At 41.6% G+C, this 24,611-nt stretch overlaps 1 protein-coding gene across 5 annotated transcripts in view; it reads right to left on the bottom strand.

Annotated features, from left to right (window-relative positions):
• Nucleotides 1-24,611, bottom strand: part of EPS15L1 (epidermal growth factor receptor pathway substrate 15 like 1) — a 302,041-nt gene that overhangs the window by 160,723 nt on the left and 116,707 nt on the right. For 4 of the 5 annotated variants that reach the window (XM_077475483.1, XM_077475480.1, XM_077475485.1 and 1 more), the window contains 3 exons: nucleotides 23,789-23,851; nucleotides 17,298-17,383; nucleotides 14,108-14,180 (listed from right to left, as the gene is read on the bottom strand). In XM_077475483.1, the coding sequence (XP_077331609.1) occupies nucleotides 14,108-14,180; nucleotides 17,298-17,383; nucleotides 23,789-23,851 (222 nt within the window). The remainder of the gene's footprint in view (nucleotides 1-14,107; nucleotides 14,181-17,297; nucleotides 17,384-23,788; nucleotides 23,852-24,611) is intronic. The other variant, XM_077475481.1, reaches the window with a different exon arrangement.

Raw genomic sequence — 24,611 nt, forward strand, 5'->3', positions numbered from 1 at the left:
AACAATTTTTGTTTCTTATGTCTATTTGGTATAGACATAGTTTTAACCATTTAGAACTTAAATAAAATGGAATTTTAAATGTCATGTTGTAAGATCAATCATTCTAGGAGGAGGTTTCAGCACCTAAAAAGTCCCAATATTTTGTTGTCTTTTGTTGTGTAATCCTACAGCAAAGGCCATGGTCCACAGAGTTTTTCCAAAGCATCAGAGGGATCTCATTGTTAAAAGGTATCAATCAGAAGAAAGGTACAAAAACCATTTCCAAGGCATTAGATATACCATGGAACACAGCGAAGACATTCATCAAGTGGAGAAAATATGGCACAACAGTGACATTACCAAGAACTGGATGTCCCTCCAAAAGTGATGAAAAGATGAGAAGTACTGGCAGTGTGGTACATGTGACAACAATCTCCCGTATTCTTCATATGTCTGGGCTATGGGTAGAATGGCACGACAGAAGTCTTTTATTATGAAGAAAAACATCCAAGCCCAGCTTAATTTTGCAAAAACACGCAAAGTCTCCCAAAAGCATGTGGGAAAATGTGTTATGGTCTGATGAAACCAGGGATGAACTTTTTCACCATAATTAAAAAAAGATATGTTTGGTGCAAAAATTACGCTGCACATCACCAAAAAAAAAAATAGTGAAGCATGGTGATGGCAGCATCATGTGTTGGGGCTGTTTTTCTTCAGCTGGAACAGGGGCCTTGGTCAAGGTAGAGGGATTTATGAACAATTCCAAAAAAACAGTCAATATTGGCACAAAACCCTCAATCTTCCGCTAGAAAACTGAACATGAAATGGTACTTCATCTTTCAACATGCCAACAACTTAAAGCATACATCCAAATCAAGGAATGGCATCACAAGATTAAAAGTTTTGGAATGGCCCAGCTAAAGCCCAGACATGAATCCAATTGAAAATTTGTGGGGTGATCTGAAGAGGGATGTGCATAGGGGATGCCCTCGCAATCTGATTTGGAGTGTTTTTGCAAAGAAGAGTTAGATAGATAGAATCATATCCAAAAGTGCTGTAATAAAATCAAAAGGTGCTTCAACAAAGTATTAGTTTAAGAGTGTGCACACTTATGCAACCATATTTTATTTTTTATTTTTACTTCCCTCTGCCTAAAATATCTCACATTGTTGTTCAAATGAGATGTACAGTTTATAGGTCACTTAAAAAGGTGGAAAAAGTTCTGAAACAATTTATCTGTCTCATATATATATATATATATACACACACACACAAACACTTATATAGTACCAGCAATTTATATATATAGTACATTCAGTCCCTGCCCTAAAGGGGCTTACAACTGAAGGTCCCTAACTCACATTCATACATACACATACTAGGGCCGATTTAGGCACGAGCCAATCACCTACCAGCATGTCTTTGGAGTGTGGGAGGAAACGGGAGTACCCAGAAACCCATGCAGCTGAAAAACACCCCCACAGCATGATGCTGCCACCACCATGCTTCACTGTTGGGACTGTATTGGACAGGTGATGAGCGGTGTCTGGTTTTCTCCACTCATACCGCTTAGAATTAAGGCCAAAAAGTTCTATCTTGGTCTCATCAGACCAAAGAATCTTATTTCTCACCATCTTGGAGTCCTTCATGTGTTTTTTTTATTTTTTATTTTTTTTAGCAAACTCCATGCGGGCTTTCATGTATCTAGCACTGAGGAGATGTTTCCGTTGGGCCACTCTGCCATAAAGCCCTGACTGGTGGAGGGCTGCAGTGATGTCTGACTTTCTACAACTTTCTCCCATCTTCGACTGCATCTCTGGAGCTCAGCCACAGTGATCTTTGGGTTCTTCTTTACCTCTCTCGCCAAGGCTCTTCTCCCCGATAGCTCAGTTCGGCGGCCAGCTCTACAAAGGGTTCTGATTGTCCCAAACATCTTCCATTTAAGGATTATGGAGGCCACTGTGCTCATAGGAACCTTAAGTGCAGCAGAATTGTTTTTGTAACCTTGGCCAGATCTGTGCTTTGCCACAATTCTGTCTCTGAGCTCTTCAGGCAGATCCTTTGACCTCGTGATTCTCATTTGCTCTGACATGCACTGTGAGCTGTAAGGTCTTATATAGACAGGTGTGTGGCTTTCCTAATCAAGTCCAATCAGTATAATCAAACACAGCTGGACTCAAATGAAGGTTTAGAACCATTTCAAGGATGATCAGAAGAAATGGACAGTATCTGAGTTAAATATATGAGTGGCACAGCAAAGGGTCTAAATACTTAGGACCATGTGATATTTCAGTTTTTCTTTTTTAATAAATCTACAAAAATGTCAACAGTGCTGTGTTTTTCTGTAAATATGGGGTGCTGCGTGTACTTTAATGAGGAAAAAAAATGAACTTAAATGATTTTAGCAAATGGCTGTAATATAACAAAGAGTGAAAAATTTAAGGGGGTCTAAATACTTTCCGCCCCCACTGTATATTAACAGAAAACTCTTGCTTAAAAAAGGCAGTTGGACAATTTAAACATGTACTGTAATGTATGCGAACAAAGAATGAATGTCCCTTTGTTTTGTTAAATCAAGACTTAGTACCTCATGTGTTCTATAGAAGCTGTTTAGGCTCTGAACACGACTCCATTTCCACTTTGAATTGGAAATAAAAGGAGCAGGGATGTAGTTGCTGAATTAATTTTCTTGACACTTTAAGTGCTAGTTCACACCAGACGCAGTTCCGTGTGCTTTTTTTTCTGCGCTAAAAATGCATGCACAGTGTTTTCCATTTAATCCAATGGCTCTAGTTCACACCATGCACTCAGTTTCCGGTGCAGAAACTAAATGGAAACTGACTGCATGGTGTGAACTAGAGCCATTGGAATACATGGAAAACACTGTGCATGCATTTTGTGCAGAAAAAAAAAGCACACAAAACAGCACGGAACTGCATGTGGTGTGAACTGACCCTAAATCATGCTCATGCTACTTTAATATATATACACACACACGCGCATACACAAACACACAGATCATGGGGTATGAATCAGGTCACCGGAGAACTCAAAATTATGTGTAGGTTGATAAACAAAACAGCAATGTATGGTCAATAAAATATGTATATAGTTTAGATTTATAAATATAAGCCATGTTTTCAGTGTAATGGGTTAAATAAAGTGTAACAGGTTAAATAAAAAGGCTGAGTGTCAACATTAGGCTTAAAGCAGAACTACATTACTGTGCAAAAGTTATAGTCAGGTGTAAAAAATGCTGTTTATAAGTAAACGTATAAGTGTATAAGTAAATGCGCAAAGACAGGATCAAAGATTTTCCACAATGTCAAATGACATGGATCTCTCAACAATCGACAACATAAATTCAATCATATAAATAAGAGTCCATGTTATATAAAATCCATATAATTATAAAACTTCCATCCAATGAGACGGGGACAAGTTAGGCAATCAAAACCAGGAGCTCCTAATCCAGGGCTGCCGTCAGAAAGGGACAGAAACCATGTTCCAGTCTGTAGAAAGAAGCAAAGGAAGAGGCACCTCTGGGTGTAGAAGTAGCAAACACTTTAATCATAAAAGCATGTTAATACAGACAACTAACATTTTAGATGTAATAAATGAGCGCAACTGGCTTCCAGAGCATGTGGTCTGAGTGCATGGCCCTTATATACCAGTCTCTGCATTTGTCCCATTCGCTTGATGCAAGAGCGCGGCCGTCATGCGATCTCAGCCCGCACGCTCACGAAATCTGTCGCGCCCACTTATGACATCATCTCTCTCCGCCTGCGCTCCAGACCTCGCTCTGCACTGCTTCCTGGCCGCTAGTGGTTACAGTGCCTCAGCTTGATGGACTTGATGATGACCACATCCATGCTCAGTTTTTAATGTGTTCAACGCTCATTTACTACATCTAAAATGTTAACATGCTTTTATGATTAAAGTGTTTGCTACTTCTACAACGGCAAAATGGCATGGGCCCCCCCCCCCCCCAAAATCCACACTAGACCCTTATCCGAGCACGCAGCCTGGCAGATCAGGAAAGGGGGTGGGGATGAGCGAGCACCTTGTTGATAAGGACAAGGGCCTCTTCCCAACAACCCTGGCCATTGGTTGTCGGGGTCTGCGGGTGGGAGGGCTTATCGGAATCTGGAAGCCCCTTTTAACAAGGGGGCCCCCAGATCCCAGCCCCCACCCTATGTGAATGAGTATGGGGTACATTGTACCCCTACCCATTCACCTAAACAAAAAAAAAAAGTGTAAAAAAATAACACACACATTACACGTGTTTTTAAAGTAACTTATTAGGCAGCTTCGGCATCTCTTCTGATCTGTTCTCCCCTCTCCGGCTCCTCTGTGTCCTCCGCTGACTTCTTCTGCCTCTGTTGGTTCTTCTCCCCTATCCGCTGTCTTCTCGCTCTTTTGTCCGATCTTTTCCACTGTCTTCTCACTCTGTTCTTCTTTCGATGTTGACGCGACACCCTCTCCCACTCTAATGATGGGTAAGTGGTATGCCACTACTTATATAGCAGTGGTCATCAACCCTGTCAGGGCCCCCTAACAGGCCAGGTTTGCAAGATAACTGAAATACATCACAGGTGATATCATTTGCTGCTCAGTGATTGCAGTATTCTAGTCTGCATCTCCCCAAGGTAATACTTAAAACCTGGCCTGTTAGTGGGCCCTGAAGACAGGGTTGATGACCACTGTTATATAGGCATGGGGTCTCTGGAGGAAGTCTTCACAGTGACCCTGCCCCATGCCTATATAAGTAGTGGCACACCACGCACCCGGCATTAGAGCAGGAGAGAGCGTTGAGTCAATATCAGAAGAAGAACGGAGGGAGAAGACAGCAGAGAAGACCCAGCAAACGAGCAAGAAGATAGCGGAGAAGACCCGGCAGAGGCAGAAGACAGCGGGAGAAGAACCGGAGAGAGAGCGAAGACCCGAAGAGGGCTAAAAGACATCAGCGGAGAAGACCCGGAGAGGTCAGAAGAAGTCAGAAGAGACGCCGGAGCTGCCTTAATAAATCAATTTAACACCATGTGTGCTGTGTTTTATTTTTAACACTTTTTTTTTTAAGGTGAACGGGTAGGGGTACAATGGACCCCATACTCACTCACACAGGGTGGGGGGCCAGGATCTGGCTCCCACCAGCAGACCCCGACAACCAACGGCCAGGGCCGTCGGGAAAAGGTGTCGCCCCAGGCAGCACCAGATTAGTGCCAGTAGCACTAACACCCGCGCACGCACCATACACCTCCCTTAGAGAAAAAAAAAAAAAGGAGGAAGAAGAACTGCCCCCCGTGCTTGCGCGTCGGTCTTGTGTCATACGTAATAAGTGTTTGGTATCCATGTACTCGGCATAGGATCGTCCTTTATATTTTACAAAACATTCGGGCAATATAGTGTGTTTTAGTACATTAAAAAAAAAGTGTTTTTTTTCCCACAAAAAATGCGTTTGAAAATTGCAAAGCCCACCATTTTAATCTGTAGGGCCTGTTTAAAAAAGATATAATGTTTGGGGGTTCAATGTAAATTACTAACTAAATAAAAGTATTTTTTCATGTAAACAAAATACATCAGAAAGGGCTTTGTCTTGTGGTTAGAAGAGTGGGTGATGTGTGACACAAGCTCTAATGTTGTGCATAAAATACCAGGACAGGTCAAAAACCCTCAAATGACCCCTTTTTGGAAAGTAGACACCCCAAGCTATTTGCTGATAGGTATGTTGCGTCCATGGAATATTTTATATTTTGCCACAATTTTTGGGAAAATTACAAAGTTCCCACTAAATTATATATTTCTCAAACACGCCATGGGCATATGTGAAATTACACCCCAGAATACATTCTGCTGCTCCTCCTGAGTATGGGGATACCACATGTGAGACTTTTTGGGAGCCTAGCTGCGTACAGGACCCCGAAAAACCAATCACTGCCTTTCAGGCTTTCTAAGGGCGTAAATTTTTGATTTCACTCTTCACAACCTTACATCGTTTCGGAGGCCATGAAATGCCCAGATAGCACAATCAGCCCCCCCCCCCCCCCCATTACCCCATTTTGGAAAGTTTCGGAAAATTACAATACATTTCTCCCACCCACAAAGGTCTCACTAAATTATATATTGCTCAAACACGCCATGGGCATATGTGAAATTACACCCCAAAATACATTCTGCTGCTCCTCTTGAATACGGGGATACCACATGTGTGGGACTTTTTGGGAGCCTAGCCACGTACAGGCCCCCGAAAAACAATTACTGCCTTCCGGAATTTCTAAGGGTGTAAAATGGATTTCACTTCTTACTACCTATCAATTACGGAGGCCCTGAAATGTCCAGATAGCACAAAACCCACCAAATGACCCAATTTTGGAAAGTAGACACCACAAGATATTTGCTAAGAGGCATTGTGAGTATTTTGCAGCTCTCATTTGTTTTTGAAAATTTAGAAAGAAAAGGAAAATGTATTTTTTTATTTCCAAGCTTTGTGACAAAAAGTGAGATCTGTAAAATACTCAACATACATCTCAGCAAATAGCCTGTGGAGCCAATTTTCCAAAATTAGGTCATTTGGGGAAGTTTTGTGCTATCTGGGCATTTCATGGCCTCTGAAACTGTGATAGGTAGTGAAGAGTGAAATCTAAAATTTACACCCTTAGAAATCCTGAAGGCGTTGAATGGTTTTCGGGTCCTGTACGTGGCTAGGCTCCCATAAAGTCCCACACATGTGGTATCCTCGTACTCAGGAGAAGCAGCAGACTGTATTTTGGGGTGTCATTTCACATATGCCGATGGCATGTTTGAGCCATATATCAATTCAATGAGAACTTTGTGTACATTTTTTCTGTCATTTTTCAATCACTTATAACAAAAAAATAAACTATTCAATGTGCTCAACAAGACTCTCAGCAAATTCCTTGGGGTGTCTACTTTCCAAAATGGGGTCATTTGGAGGGGTTTTGTACTGCCCTGCACATTTTAGCACCATTTTAGCTGCGTAAATTCCAGAAAATGTACCCTAGTTTGTAGATTCTATAACTTTTGCGCAAACCAAAAAATAAATATTAATCAAAGTTTTTTTTTACCAGAGACATGTGGCTCAATGCTTTTTGGCCTAAATGCATGACTAAAATTGAGTTTATTGTATTTTTTTTTAAGTAGCAAAAAGTAGAAAATATTTTGGTCTTTTTTCATTTATATCGCAACAAATAAAAACCGCAGAGGTGATCAAAATACCACAAAAGAAAATAGGATTTTTAAAACAGCTTACCTGTAAAATACTTTTCTTTGATGTACAACAGGGGACACAGAGCCATAGTAATAACTATGTGGGTTATATCAGCCTATCAGGTGCTGGACACTGGCACGCCCCTTAAGGTGTGAACTTCCCCATATAACCCCCCCCATTACTGGGAGTCCTCCGTTTTGTAGCCAAGCAATCAAAGTGTATAAGAAGAAGAAGGGAGGGACCTCTGTGTTCCCTGATGTACATCAAAGAAAATAATTTTTACAGGTAAGCCGTTTTAAAAATCCTATTTTATTTTCTTACATCAGGGGACACAGAGCCATAGTAATAACTATGTGGGATGCCCCATAGCAATGGCAACTAAAGGGGGAGACAGAATCAAGGAAACAGGAGGTCAGTGGACTCATACTGCAGCCTGCAGTGAATGCTGTGCCCAAAGGCAATATCCTCATGACCTTTAATATCGATTTGAAAAAAATCGGATAAACGTCTGAACCAAAAGACCAAGTTGCAGTACAGATCTGAGCCATGATAATGCACCACTCAAGAGGCACTAATCACCCTGGATGAGTGTGCTGTTAATATGAGAAGGAAGAATTTTATTCTTTAAGCTGAAGCTTGATCAATCACTTGACAAATCCATTTGGAAAATAGTGGATCTTGACGCTGCCTGTCCATATCTTGGACCCTCTGGCAGTACAAACAAAATCTGTGTTTTGCAAACCTGAGGGGTCACCCTTAAATAGATTCTGATCGCTCTTACTACATCAAGAGACTGTAGTGCTTTCTCTTCCCCAGATTTTAGGCTTCTGGGGAGAAAGAAGGAAGAATAAGATCTTGGTTTAAATGAAAACCTGTTACCATCTTTGGTAAGAATTCAGGATGAGGACATAAAACCACCTCATCCTTGTGCATGATGAAATATGGCTCTTACAAGACGGAGCCGTTCGTTCCAATGCTCTTCTAGCAAAAGAAATGACAAGCAAAAGAAGATTATCTTTCTTGTCAAAGAACCAAGAGAATTTCTCGTAAGGTTCAAATGGCTGATTTAACAAAGCCGACAAGACCAATTTTAAATCCTAAGGATTTAGAGGTGCCTTGATAGGGGGAATAAACAGTGTTACCCCCTGAATAAGCTACGCACCAAGAGTGGGAAGCAAGAGGCCGTAGAAAAAAGACATCAACACGGCCTGGCCTGGATCTGACTCTTGATAAAAGTCAAGGTCAGCTTCATTTCAGATCCCATATGCAGGAATCCTGCCTATTGACATACTTCCTGGGGTGCCAACCCCTGGATCCATACCAAGAAACCTATGCCTTCCAGATTCTATAGTAAGTGATTCTGGAAGCCGGCTTCCTGGCATTAGTCAAAGTAGACACTACTGAAGGAGATCACCCATGATCTTTTATAGAGTGGGATTTAACAGTCAAACCTGTTAAACTCCTTGTCCGTAAAGTAGGATGAAGTACCGGACCTTGTGCAAGAAGGTCTGGCTATAATGGCAGAGTCCAAAGGACTCCTGCCATCTTTATGATCTTGATAAATTAAGATCTTCTGGGACCCGGCTGGGGTCACCAGAATCACCTCTTCTTGTCCTTCTTAATCCTGCGGAGAAGGCACGGAAGTAGCAGAAATGGAGGAAAAGCATAGATCAGTGAAAACTGATCCCCTGGGACGACGAATGCATCTGTTCTGCCTGCTAGCGGACCCCTTGTCTAACAAAGTTGTCAACCTTCTTAATGAATCTGGACGTGAATAGGTCCATGTCCGGAGTATCCCATCTGACATATTGCTAGGAAGATGTCGGGGTGAAGAGATCATTCTCCCAGAAATAATTGTTGGCGTCTCAAGTAGTACACCTGAAATATTAAAATTGCCGCTAGGCAAGGAGTGTTATGTTCTGCCAAAGCTAGACCATTATTCCCCTCTTTTTTGGGTTGCACGACTTCCCGTGCCTCGCTAGTGATTGATTTAAGCCACCGCCATGGCTCTGTCAGACTGAATCCTGTCAGGACAGTCCCATAATCTGACCACTAAGATTCTATGGCCAGATGTACTGCCTGAAAACTTCCAACAAAGTTGATAGGCAAGGTCCTCTAACCTGGACCATCTCCCCTGGACATAATCTTCCTCCAGGGCTGCTTCCCAGCCTGGAAGGCTGGCATCTGTTAACACCTTGCAGGAGAAAGATTTTCCCTCCTGCTGGATAACAACCACCAATTTAGGCTCTGAGCTATGTCGGGAGCCAAGCATATTGAAAACTAACAAGGGCTGAATCTTCTTTATTCCAGACCGACAGGATGGAGTCTTGAAGCAGTCTTTGACCACCAATTTCCCCTAGAAATCTCCTGCAGCCAAAATTAAGGAATTTTCCTTTCCTGAGAAGTTGAATTAGTCCTACAATGGATCCGATTCACGCCTGGGGTAAGAATACCTTCTTCTGTATGGTATCTATAACCAGCCCCCAAGTAGCCTCCTTGATGGTTTTAAGGAGAATCTTCATAGGCTGAGAATCCAACCTGGAGATTTCAACTATCTACAGCTGAGATCAGACTCTGGTTTTAGACCTGAGACTGAATGATCTATTCAAGGTAGATCTTCTAATGGGATAGGACCGCTATGCCTTGAGCCTTTAACCTGGCTAAAGGAGGTGCCAGAATCTTTCAGAACACTCATGCTGTGGCTAAGCCAAATGGCAGTGCCATGATTGATAAAAAATAATAATTTTATATTTCAAACCGCAGAGATTTCCGGTAAGCGGGAAACTTTGGCATATGGAGATATGCAACTCCCCTCCTTGCAGGATGGACACAGCTGATCGAATTATGAAAGGATCGGATGTTTAATTGCGGATTCAGATCTCCGAGATCTAGAGTGGGTCTTACCTTTCTGCTTGGCCCTTGGGACCCTGGGACCTTAAAAGGTTTGAGCCAAAAAACCCTGTTCCACTAAGGGAATCTCTGATATCACCGACTGGGATAACAGCTGATCCAGAGACCAGAAAGAGATGCTTCTCTTATTTCTTTTTATTTTTTTTTCTCTGGAACCTAAGGAACATTCTTTGAGGAGACGGACACTCTTGCATAAATACTGCCGCATCAGCAGCCCCAAGGACTCCACAGGCAGCACCCAAACAGGACCCGAACACCGGACCCTCAGATTGAAAACCGACTGGGCCATCCAGGCTCTTGAAACCCTAGATGTAACCTAGAGAAAAAAAATTTTTTTTTGCAGAAATCACTCTGCTCTTAACATTGTTCCTGCCAGATTGAGAATCGCAGGACCTTTCCCCTCACTCAAAACGAGTGGGGGTGCTCCTTCATGAGAAGGCCTTAGCATTCTGCTTCATGGGCTTTCTGCCCCAAGATCCTGGTGCTGCTCCTGTCGAGACCGCCTAAAGACAGATACCCCAGGCATAGAAGAAGCTGCATGATTAAAGGAGAACTGTTTTAACCTCCTTTATTGGTAAAGAGAGCTTTACCCCTTTTGGATGTACTTGACCACTCTAAATAGTCATACCCCAGGAAGGGACACAGACTGGCTAAGGGTTTTCACCTGGTGCTTCGGCTGATCAATATCTCAGCCATGTACTAGTCCAAGTATAAGACATAGGGCTTAAACGATTGAGTCCTTCATAGCATCTGTGAGACACAGTGCGTCAAATACACCAGCCCTTTGCCAGGCCTGCTGATCAGGCAGAACTTTCAGGTATCTCACACCTGTTCCTTAACCCCTTGGAGTCCACATTCCAATGCATTGGCGTGACTCAAAATGTGATCCACCAAAATAGTGGAGCAGGCGTTAAAGGGTTGATGGACTGAGCTACTCCAATTGCAGCCAGAACTGCAAAAGACATCTAGTCTTTAAAAGGTAAATCCAACCTTAACTTGCTGGATCCTTTAACATCAGTTCATGATCCACTGGACATGTGAAACTCTGCTCACTAAGGTGATTGCAGCATTAATAGCTGGAACCCCCCATTTCTTTCTTTCATAGAAATGTTCCCATTCAGAATACATAAGCTATGCATGAATAGGAAAAAAACATCCCCAGGTGGGGGAGGTTCCAATGAACCCTATAAGAGGTAGATACCTCAAGAGCCTGTGGCAGGCAACAAAAGGGTTAAGTAAGAGAGTAGACAAACACCTGACTTGTGCAGGCTACTCCCTCCCTGTTAGGATCCTCCGAAGAGGGAAAATAAGTATCTTCCAATATTTGGGAAGATCTTCCTGATCCCTACCCTCCTGCACCTCAACAAAAAGGCCCCAGAGGACTAGATGGGAATCTGCTATGTTTAGTCCTACTATGGAGAGACATCATAGCAATAATCTTTTAAATGGTACAAGAAAAACCTATTTGTATGAAATACACAGGGACAGAAGTGTTCTCCCCTTGACGGCTCATCTGACTGGCCGTATTTTTCTTTTTACCTCCCGGGGAGGAAGACATTCTTTTGGAAGGGTTTTTAGTTTGTTGTATACCATTAACTCCTTAGAACCCTTAGAGGCGTTCTTGGTCACTTTGTCACTCATAGTTTACAGTACAAAGCAGAGGCAGTACCAGCAATCATAGCGGGCGGCGGCTGGGAGTAAATCCTCCGCTCAGCGAGCGACTGCGACTTGCCCAAAAAATTAATTTTTTATTTTTTTAAAGAAAAAGAGGCAGCTGGCATTCAAAAGATCAAAATCGCCAATCTGGGGGCCCAGGAAGTGATCAGAACCCCCTTCATACCTGAGGGCCTGAGCTGGGTTGAACGGAATGGAGAGTGGCACTTCTGCAGTTTCCAGCGTCAGAATGGTGAGTGCTCAATACAGCCTCCAGTGGTGACACATAGACATGACATGACAACATATGGATGGAAGGAGAGATTATCTCCCCTACCTTTCCTCGCAGCAGGGTTTGTCAGTTAAAAAAAACAAAACAAAAAACAATCTTTGCCCTTCATGGTAGGCTCCGAGACCTTGAAAGGAAACCTTCAGGAACAGGGGTATACCCAGGTAATCCCGCAATACTGGACCTGTGAGAAGACCCTGCCAGTAAACTTTTATTGGCCTTACTACCAAAAAGTACTGGATCCCAGGGCCCAGCTCTCAAAGCATTCGCAAGCAAAACCTTGTGTCTTCAGATTAATTTAGTCCATTACAGAGACATCAGAATGAATCTGGTCAGGATGGCTGGCTCTCCTCAAGGATTACTGCCCGTGGAGCTCAGTACAACACATACTTACATGTGCCCAACACCTTAGACAATGGTGAACAAAACTGAGGACTCCCAGTAATGGGAGGGGTTATATGGGGGAAGTTCACGACTTAATGGGCGTGCCAGTGTCTAGCACCTGATACGCCGATATAACCCACATAGTTATTACCATGGCTCTGTGTTCCCTGATGTAAGAAAAGAAAGCTCTATTTGTGGGGGAAAAAAGGATGCAAATTTTGTTTGGGTACAGCATTGCACCACTGCGCAATTACCAGTTAAAGTAGCACAATGCCAAATTATAAAAGTGCTCTGGTCAGGAAGGGGGTAAAACCTTCCGGACTAAAGTGGTTAAGGACCTGCCAAACCTGGAAGGAACCTCCACCATGCTTCACTGTCGTCTGCAGACACTCATTCTTCTACCGCTCTCCAGCCCTTCAGAGAACATTTCGGTTATATTCTTATTTGTCTAGAGCACCTTTTGCCATTTTCTGCACACTAGTTCATGGGATTTTCTGCATAGACAAGTTGGTGCCTTGTTTGTGTGTCAGAGGTGTGGAATTTTTTAGTCGCAAGTCTTCAATGAAGGGCACTTCTGAAAAGACCTTTCCAGAGTCTAGAAGAGTGTACCATGGTTCCAATGTGTTTTGTCAGGAATCAGCTGATGGTCACTTGATATTGCAAGGGAAGTCAGTATGTTTTTTATCTACTGCACTAATATTCCTTGGTTGACCACTGCATTCAGTGTTGCTGGTTTCTTTGTGCTTCTGAAGAAGAGTTTGGACAGCACATCTGAAAATAATTGTCTTCCTTAATTTTTTCTGCCTATGAGAGACCTTGTTGATACAATAAGACCACCCTGTGTCTTGCTGTTGTACCTTGGCTGGCAATACATTATACAATTTTCTTGTATGATTTTCTTTAAGGCTTGGTTCACATGTTTGCGGCCACGGTTTCAGTGCAATTCTGTTCACCAGTTTGATTCAGGTGCAAATTTTTACCTGAAACCGTATCTGAACTAAATCAAAAAAGGCACAGGACCTTTTCTAAAACCGCACCGCCGCCCATTGCACATGTGTGAAGCCGGCTGCATTGAAAGTCGTTCACATTCACATGTTATGCAAATTGGATGCGGTTAAAAATGCATCCAATTTGCATATATGTGAACCCAGCCTTAAATTTACCAAAACCATATAATATGAGGTCAAACCTAAAAACACTTAAAAATTTTCTGCAATCAGTCAGGCCCTGCATTACATTGCAGAAGGTACATTTAAAGGAAACTTTGTTTCCTTTGTTTTTATTGTAAAGGTTTATAACATACAGTTACATAGAACATTGAGGGTCTAAACGAGTCTTACATTCTTAAGACTATAGTACATGTTGTCAAAGTCGTGATTTCAACATTCTCATCAGGAACATTCGTTTAGTAACAAAGACCCCATCATAGAACAGTAAAAAATACAATTTAAAGGAAATTTAATATAAAAAAAAAAAGTGTATAATGTATGGCCATCCTTACTCTTGTCACTGTGTAAGAGTAGAACGTGGCTTTTCCTTATGCATTTTCATTATGATGCCATTGCAATAACCTCCCAGGGACTGGGAGGAGTATGCAACTTAAGCATTGTTAGACAATACCATTGTGGGAACACCAGAAAGGCTTCTGTCAAGTTCTTACATACCTGTACCTCTGTGGTCTTGTGCCTTATGGCCTCCTCTTTCTCTCTGATGTCCTGCTCAAGAGCATATTTTTCTCTGTAAGACAAAGAAATTACAAACTCAGCTGTCTGCCTTCTGTTTATTTTAATCTGTAAATACTGCAATTTACCAAAATCATTGAATATGTGTGTGCTTACACTTTTATATTCTTGTATATATAGGCAATGTGTCCATTTATTTTACTTATAAAAAAATGACAAATTTGCACACTCCAGCAACAAGATAAAAAAAAAAATGAATAAATGTATTGACAATGTCTACCACTTTGTGTAATCAAGCTATTACCGTGTGACCAGTGTTCAGAAAGCATAGCTCACTGTGACACAACAATTTACTGTAGTGCCCAATCTCCTATGCCCTGGCCATATATCCTAGAGGTCCCCCGTGTCCCTTTTATTTAAAAAAACAAAAAAAAAAAAACAAACAAAAAAAGAAGTAGATTTCAAAACATATGGATACTGCTGAAAGAATTAGTCAACCAATTAAAAAAAACGAACAAAAGGTATTTTAAGCAGTAAACTGCAAAATTTTGAAAGCAGGAAAGGATGCAGTGGCAGTTAGGTGGTTGAGACAAACCATTTACCCGGGGTGCTTGCAATGGTCAGCTTTTATTCATTTATGTAAAACGTTAACACCAAAATGAAAAAAATAAAAATAAAAAAATGTTGCTGTAACTGCTTAAAGAGTGTTATCTGGAGTTCGGCATAATTTTGTTAGTCAAGTCCTTACAAATCTGCTAGTGCACCCAACACTACCCTTTCCCCAAACTGATCATACTGCTGTCCAAACATATCTCCATCACTCCTCTAGTGGCTTGGAGACACCTTAAGACAAAGTGAGTTACTGACCAATCACAAAAAAACCCCAAAAAACACAAAACGATGGAAGCCACAACAGTTTTGTTTTTGTGTTTGAAGTAATTGTAAAGGCTAGACTTTTTTTTTTTTCTTTTTTAAACCTTAATGCATTCTCTGCATTAAGGTAAAAAATGTCCTAGTAACATTGCCCCATCACTCCACTCCCACCCAAATACATATCTGAGCCCTCACTCGATCTAGTGCTGTGCCTGACTGTTGTGGCTCTCTCCCCTCTCCCACAGGCTTGGCTGAGGAAGCGAGAGCCATTGGCTAATGTCAATTAAAGCCAGAGAGGAATAAGCAGGGGGTGTTTCAATGGACAAACAGAGCCCAACACAGTAGTGAGCTTACAGGTGCGGCCCCCTAGGAAGAGGAATCATATGGGGGTGCAACAAGAAGGGAAGCAAGCGGGAGTGCTGGCAGGGCACAACAAAAGAAAAGATCAGATCGCAACAGAGCAGATATTAAGCATAATAATAATAATGATAATAAGCATGTTATTTATATATATATATATATATATATATATATATATATATAAATAAACAAAAGAGAGAGAGACTTTACAACCTCTTTAAAGCATAAGTTCATGTATAAAAAAATAAATGCACATCTTTTTGCAGGTAAAAGAAAATGTGCATTTTTAAAAAAAAAATTGGAGCCTAGAAAGCATTGCAAGGGTGCTATGCAGAACTCCTGCAAACTTGTCAGTGTATTTGTCTGCTTGTACCTTCTACGGGGTGGCAGATACACAGTGACAAGAGGAGACAATGAACTACCAGAGCGCTTAACAGCACCATGGTAGTTAATGGAGAACTACATGCCAACAGCCGCAAAGGATTTCAGTACTTGTATTTTCCCATTCACAGAACTCTGAATGATGCAGCTAGGTGAGTGGAATCCGCACAGCCTCCTTGTTTTCAAACTGCGACAGTGGGTGCCCGGAGAAGAACTTTGCTTGCTGTCACTGGAAGGGGGGGGGGGGGGGTTAGGTGTTAAAGCTGCACCTGTTGGAACATGTTACATGTTTCACCCTAAATACGGGTGTAACATGTAACATGTTCCTAATTTGTCGTTTAAATGCAGAATATGAATTATTATACTTTAAAGTTAATTTGTGTCTGTCATATCTGTGCCCCCTGAAAACATTAACCAAGGAAGAGAGAAAGTTAAAAGTAAGTAGTGAAGGAAGTGAGAAAGTTAAAAGGGAGTAGTGAAGGAAGTGGCAATGTGGAGAAGAGGCCTTGACATAAAAATATTAATAGTTCTTCAGTCGAAAAGTTTTTTTCACCTCAATGCACTCTCAGCATAATGGTTAAAAATAATTTTGCACTACTTGTCCGCCCCCCCCAAACACTTACCTGCCTCCTCTCACGATCCAATGCTGTCCTGGCTGTGGCCCTGCACTCCACCTTTCCTGTTCCCACAAGAGACACATGCAGCAGTGGAAGCCATAGGCTCCTGCTTCTGTCAGTCAATCTGTGAGGAGGGAGCAGGGCACCTCATGCATGCCCTCTCAGCAGGAGGAGGAGCGGATAGCTAGGGTTGCCATCTGTATGGTATTTACCCAGACAGTCCAGTTTTTGTATCATGTACCCAGGTTTCTGCCTGCCAGACACCTGGAGACATTATTCTGACAGCATGCTTCCTGGTGGGATGTCCCCAGTGCTTGTCAGTGATGTATCTTCCCTCATCTCTGTCCCCGATCCAGACTCCAGTGACCACACGCTGCCAGTACTTCTCTCTTTACTACTGCTGCCTTCTTTTCCCTCACTGATCTGCAGAGTTTACATATCATAGCTTTAAGTGGCCAAAAACAACACTGAGAACACTTTTTTTTATTTCAAAGAAAAAAAATTGCTTTTACAACCACTTTAGAGGCTCATTCACACCATATGTACATTAAAACTGTTGGGGAAAACCTATATTGGTTTCCATGCACGTCAGTTATGTGCGCTATTCACAGCAATGTTGAAGTTAACGGAATCCTGTGTGCCCTGTTCACACTGGTATCACGTGCAGGTTTTTTCTGCAAGAGAAAAAAACAGGCATGACATCAACATTGGTGTGAATAAGGAACTTAACTGATGCGAAACTGATGTCGGTTTTCCCATCAGTTTTCATGCACGTATTGGTGTGAACGAGCCCTTAGTGTCAGCTTTCCACAGATACATTTTTTTCATGAGCGCCTATTTTTGTGTGAAATGAAAAAAGTACAAATTAGTAAACAATTAAGGAATAATGCAGTCAAAATCTAGCAGTGGTAATCAGAACCGCTACAATTTTATACACATACCTCTGCAGCTGGGCAATCTCCTGACTTATTTCATCTAGTTCCTTTACCCCAGTAAAGTCTCCAGATCCAACAGAGCTTGAACTGTCCTAAGAGGAGAACACATTACTTTTCATTACCAAACTGTAATTACATTTAGTATGCTCTGCTGCTAAATTTATACATGTATCGAGGGTAAAAAACAGCAAATATAGCGTGTAAGCTATATTTGTGACCTCATAACTTTGAAGATCCTTGTAATACAATCGCCATTGCCCTTCTAATAAAGTCCATTTAAAAAGTCTTACATGGCTAACACAAGCATGCGCTTCAACATAATGTAGCCTTTCTAAAGAGAAGAAAAATGCTCTAAAACCATGCAGGGTGATTGTTTACATGAAATTATGACACACATCTCATAACCCACTGCCTTGGTGGTCCACATCCCTATTCAAACCATTTAAAATTACTCTATGACTGCCCACTGGTTATTTTCCGGGAGTATTATAAGGCCGCGTACAAACGGGCGGATTGTCTGCCCAACTTAGTCCGTGTTTCAGCAGACAATCCGCTCGTGTGTGGGCTTCAGCGGACTTTTTCAGCGGACAGTCTGACGGACTTAGTCTTTCGGAATTTCCGTAATTTTGTCCGTCCAAACTTGGTTTTGTCCGTCCAAACTTGGTTTCAGCGGACAGTCCGCTCATGTGTAGGCAAGTTGGACGGACTAAGTATGGCGCATGCTCAGAAAGGATTTACACGGCCGAAGGTTGCATTGCAGTGTATTGGACGTCGTTTTTCTAGTCCCGTCGTACGTGCTGTACACGTCATCGCGCAAGTTTTCAGCGGACTGTCTGTTCATCGTGTGTGGTCAAGTCCGTTCATTCAAAAGTTGAACGGACTGTCTGTCGGATTGTCTGACGAACTTAGTTGGGCAGACAATCCGCCCGTGTGTACGCGGCCTAAGAAACAGAAAGAGGACATAAATGATTATAACCAAGGTGAAAATATAACACGTAAAATTGCTAACCTCATTCTACAGAACCTTAGTATGGTGGATGTTTTGACACATGGGGCAAGAGCATATGGTGCTCAAATAAATTAAAAAGGGCACTCAAGCTGACAGAAAAGAGGGGGAATCCACACACTGACCAAAATTCAGCCGTACCCTGCTGATTCAGACAGATTTTAATCTTTAAGATTTTTTGATTTTTCTCATCTTTTCTCCTGTGCGTGGATTTATCTACAGCTTTCTCTCAGATTTTAATCAGTGTATTGCCAGCTTTAGTATTCCTGTAAGCCAGTTGCCTTTTAAAGGAAAACCTTAATGTTTTGAGTAAACTTTCGTTTTTAAACCATTTCTTTTCCTTTTCACTATAGCCAATCTCGGTTTTATGAATAAACGTTTAATCAGGGCCGTCTTTAAGGAAGGGCAAAGGGGGCAGCTGCCTCATACTTGCCAACTATCCCAGTTTAAATTCCCTTTTCCTTTGAAGTTTTAGCCCTGTTCTGTGTCCCGATATCTCAGTGTGAAGTGTTGGTACTAATGCTGCCCAGCTCTGCCCTATTGTTGTGTACAGATGATTTACCTGCAGACCGTGTGTTTACATGTAAATAACCGGCATTCATATGTAAACAGAAGCGGCATTACTAAGTAAATAGCTGCTTCCCACGGCATTGATATGTAAATAAAGGCGGCAGTCATATGTATATCATGCTCCCCTGCAGTGAAGAGATGGTGTGCTATAACCTCTAGCAACCAATCAGTGAGAAGTATTACTGTACAGTAATCTCTAGCAACCAATTCACAAGCAGAAATTTGCTGTAACCTCTAGCAACTAATCAGTGAGCCGTAATGTGTGCTGTAACCTCTAGCAACCAGTCAGTAAGCAGTAATGATATGCTGTAACCGCTGACAACCAATCACAATTGCTGCCTGATCTGATACAGTAAACTGACTTTGTCTAGCTATTATTTATTGTATGTCTCAGAGCAGGTGGGGGGGGCAAGAGAATTTTTGCCCAGGGTCCAAATCAGTATTAAAGACGGCCCTGCTTTTAATACATGACAAAGAACTCTGTTTTTTTTTCTGGTCTGTCGTTTGTCTGAATAAAACAGACTGAGCCATCTGATGAATAAGGATGAGCTCCGTCATGTTCGCAAGCTGTACATGCAGAGCCGCCAGGAAGTTGGCACTGCACAGCGCTTATCACAAGCAGTGAGACATTTCCCGATCTCTGCAGCCGCGCATCGGGGCAATGTTTCACTGCTTGTGATAACGCAGCGCCGACTTCCTGGTCGGCTCTGCATGTGCAGCTTGCGAACATGCCTGAACTCATCCTTACTCATGAATAACTGCTCCGATCTGGTCATTTCAGCCTGGGCTATGTATAAAATAAAATAAAATATATATATACATATATATATATTTATTTATTTTTTTCATCGTAAGGTTGAAGACCAGTCCATCCAGTTCAACCTGAGTGAGTCAAAGATATAAAATTTTAATTTTTGGTGAAGAATCACCAACAAGTGGGACACAATTGTGAAGTGGAACGAAATCTATTGGATATTTTAAACTTTTTTAGCAAATAAAAAACTGAAAAGTGGTGCGTGCAAAATTATTCAGCCCCTTTACTTTCAGTGCAGCAAACTCACTCCAGAAGTTCAGCGAGGATCTCTGAATGATCCAATGTTGTCCTAAATGACTGATGGCGATAAATAGAATCCACCTGTGTGTAATCAAGTCTCTGTATAAATGCACCTGCTCTGTGATAGTCTCAGGGTTCTGTTGAAAGCGCAGAGAGCATCATGAAGACCAAGGAACACACCAGGCAGGTCCGTAATACTGTTGTGGATAAGTTTAAAGCCGGATTTGGATACAAAAAGATTTCCCAAGCTTTAAACATCCCAAGGAGCACTGTGCAAGCGATCATTTTGAAATGGAAGGAGTATCAGACCACTGCAAATCTACCAAGACCTGGCCGTCCCTCTAAACTTTCAGCTCAGACAAGGAGAAGACTGATCAGAGATGCAGCCAAGAGGCCCATGATCACTCTGGATGAACTGCAGAGAACTACAGCTGAGGTGGGAGAGTCTGTCCATAGGACAACAATCAGTCGTAAACTGCACAAATCAGGCCTTTATGGAAGAGTGGCAAGAAGAAAGCCATTTCTCAAAGATATCCATAAAAAGTCTTGTGTAAAGTTCGCCACAAGCCACCTGGGAGACACACCAAACATGTGGAAGAAGGTGCTCTGGTCAGATGAAACCAAAATCGAACTTTTTGCCCACAATGCAAAACGATATGTTTGGCGTAAAAGCAACACAGCTCATCACCCTCAACACACCATCCCCACTGTCAAACATAGTGGTGGCAGCATCATGGTTTGGGCCTGCTTTTTTTCAGCAGGGACAGGGAAGATGGATGCAGCCAAATACAGGACCATTCTGGATGAAAACCTGTTGGAGTCTGCAAAAGACCTGAAACTGGGACGGAGATTTATCTTCCAACAAGACAATGATCCCAAACATACAGCAAAATCTACAAAGGAATGGTTCACAAATAAACGTATCCAGGTGTTAGAATGGCCAAGTCAAAGTCCAGACCTGAATCCAATCGAGAATCTGTGGAAAGAGCTGAAAACTGCTGTTCACAAACGCTCTCCATCCAACCTCACTGAGCTCCAGCTGTTTTGCAAGGAAGAATGGGCAAGAATTTCAGTCTCTCGATGTGCAAAACTGATAGAGACATACCCCAAGCGACTTGCAGCTGTAATCGCAGCAAAAGGTGGCTCTACAAAGTATTAACGCAAGGGGGCCGAATAATTTTGCACGCCCCACTTTTCATTTTTTTATTAGTTAAAAAAGTTTCAAAAATCCAATAGATTTCGTTCGACTTCACAATTGTGTCCCATATGTTGGTGATTCTTCACAAAAAATAAAAATGTTATATTTTTATGTTTGAAGCCTGAAATGTAGCAAAAGGTTGAAAAGTTCAAGGGGGCCGAATACTTTCGCAAGGCACTGTATATAAAACTTTAAAAAACTCTCATCCGCTTTCAAAATGAGAATACAAAATATTAATATGCAGTCTGTTAGATATACAGCTGCCTGACATTTTTTTTTTTTATTTTGCCCTGGTAATAATAAAAAAAATGCACAAAACCCCCTTAAAAATAACTGACTGTGGTCTTAGCTTTTACATGACAGTTTATCCAAATAAACTACAATAGTGAGAGATAATACTTCCTTTACAGTTCTCACTGAGGATTCTTTACTGGGATACTCCACTTTCAAAAACAGGTCCCCCACCCAAACAAGTCTACGTTTTTCTCTCTATGTTAAACAATTTGTACCCAGTCTGAAAAAAATAGACCAATAAGCTCTTAAGATTACCTTACTAAACCATGGTTCAAAACAATGTATTGTACCCCTGTTGATCGATGGAATTGGTTATAACCAACCTGTTGATTTTTTTCATAAGATTATTGGCAGCGGCAGGGACAGCTTGCCCCGCTGGGAGTACACAACAGCTCTGTGTAAGGGATTCCCCCATCAACACTGACTGTGTAGATAGGGGAATTGAGCAATTTTCTTTCCAGCAACCCATGATTTATGGCAAGCTTTAGTTCTACAATAAATCCTTTTAGAAAGGGGAAGGACTGGAAATCTTATTTTCAAAGTTAAGAGCCAACAATTGTGTACAGTAGGTTTTTGAAAGCATTACTGTTTCTAAACTATAACCATGTATTTAGGCGTAAACATACATTACACCCAGTATTTGCCTAGTAGCAGCAAGACATGAATCTATAGCCCAACTATGAAGCTTGCTTATCTAAAATGTTAATGTAAACCTTTAAGTGATATCAAGGCTTCCATTTTTGTGCATCAAAATAATAAACAAGTTCTATATACTTGCTCTGTGTAATGGTTTTGCACAGAGCAGCCCCTATCCTACTCTTCCCAGGTTGCCCGTCAGCACTTCTGGCCTCTCCTCCCTGCCGAGTGCCCCCCCAGAGCAAGCAGCATGCTACGGGGACACCTAGACAGGCTTGTTCCCAGATCGCTGCTGTGCGTGTCTATTCACACTTAGAGCTGCAGCTCAGCCCTGCTCCTCTCTCTTCTCATTGTCTCACGGGCTGTGATTGACAGCAGCGGGAGCCAATGGCGCCCATTGCTGTCTCAGCCAATGAGAAGGAAGAGTCCCCAGAAAGCCAAGGCTCTCGTACACAGCGCTAGAGAAAGATCGGACTCCGGTAAGTACTAGTGAAGGTAAAAATCTTTGAGCCTTTAGAACCATTTCCGAATAAACTTCTCTTATTTGCTCCATTTGGGTTTGTTAAATATACCATTGAAAATGGCTTTGTTATAACTGCTTAATAATTGCAAAAGAATACCTGTTGATCATAACTGAAAGCCAGACCTTTATGTACTCTCACTTCTCATGTTCTCTCTGTGGATTACAGAACACCTCCCACCTATGTTTTAGAGGCGATGAGACAGGGGAGTGTTCTGTAGTCCTTAACACACTTCTTGTCTTTGGTTGAAAACCCTGTTCCTCCATAGATACAATACAGTGTGCAGCCAGCGTTACCCTAAAACAAGATGTGTGTTACTTTCAGGCATTACCAGGTGAAAAGGACTAGAACTAAAACAAATCCATCCACCACATCTAGGGATTGGTAAGCTACTGATGGACTTGTGTCTTTTTTCAACCTCACCTACTACGTAACGGTGCATGTTATAAAATTAATGTTCCTAAGTTTAGATGCACTGTAAATACAGTATCCACTTTCAGGGTCTGGTGAAATACCCAGCTCACTCCCTGGTAAAGAATTCCAGCATCCTCTGTTAAATGCAAGAATTTGAGTATTGTGACTGACTGTATAATACTGTACATCACAAACATCTGAAGTTTCATTGTGGTGTCATTAAGTAAAATAAAAAGTTGGAAACCACTGGGGTCTAGTGGTGTACACATCATGTTCCATAAAGTACATCAGCAAATTCCTGGGACTAGTAATATTTACAAGGACTTCTTGGTAAACAATGCCAATTATCTCCGGCTAGTGGCATATTCTACGCACACTCTGGCAGGAATAAGTTCTTGATTTGGTTTCCTACTAGCTTAAAAGAGGCATAATACATTTTTTTTGTTAAGAAAGTATACCTACAGAAAAAATTATTCAATATTTACACTGAAAAATGAGTCACTATATGTTGATGTTTTCAATAAAGCGAAATTATCATGCAATGAATTCACCAAAAGATCTGCATGCCATTTTAGTATAGGTGGAAACACACTTTAATAAAAGCTTTTACAGGTCTTTCCTTTAGGAGGAATTATATTCATAATCACACAGTAAGCCCTCAATAATGAAATCAATTTTAAGAAATTAGCATATTTACAAGACCAAGTGAAAACCGTGTAGTAGCCTATGGGTGATAGCACTGAAGTGGGCATGCAGATATATATGGCATGCCAGGGAGGGACTACTAAACAAGGATTTACTCACACGCCTTATTTCTGGCAAGCTTGTCATCTCGTTTCCTACAGGGGTCATGTAACCAGACAGGGTCTGGAGAAAAAAGGGCAAGGAAGAAGCCACAGGTGGAACATACAGAGAACATATTGAATTAATATACCATAAGATAAAACCATCTATGATATTTATATCCACCAGAAAGTATACTGTATATAGCTCTAACTACACATACAGAAAAGTATCTTTAAATGCACTGGAGGGCCCAGCATCCTAAATCACAGGCCATTGTACCAGGAGAACAGAAACTCACTTGCTTTTAAGGCATATTCTTGTAACTTCAGCAATTTCAACTTTTAGCTCACTAGTACAGGACGGCTATTGCCCAGAAAGCGAATGAGCCACTTGCCAAAATCATCTGAGCTGGACACACAAACACACAGTACAAGCTCTATTCAATTCTATTGTGAGTTTGCCATTCTTGCTACAGAAGAGTACAAATTCTCTACAGCACTGAATGCAGAGTTACTGCGCATGTGTGGGTCCAACAAAAAAAATGTGCACAGGCGGCTCAGCAGTTTTGTGGTCTAGATCTCCCTGGATCAGAGAACAGTGAAAACTGCAGGGAGGCTGGAAGTGGAAGACACTATAATAAAAGTATATATACTGTAGGGTGTTTCATTTTCTAATGGAAAAAAATAAACTGTATAATTTTTGCAGACTTTACTTACGCCCAGAGTCTGAGTGATGTAAAAGATATATATGCTAAATTTCAAGAAGGTTGGATAATATTTAGAGGTTGCACATTTTGATCTGTTTTGTAAAAGTAGGCAAAAAATATGATTTTTCAATGTTA

This window comes from Lithobates pipiens, unplaced genomic scaffold (genome assembly GCF_037356315.1).
Source record: "Lithobates pipiens isolate NorthernLeopardFrog02 unplaced genomic scaffold, aLitPip1_a1.2 Scaffold_13, whole genome shotgun sequence".
NCBI lineage: Eukaryota > Metazoa > Chordata > Amphibia > Anura > Ranidae > Lithobates > Lithobates pipiens.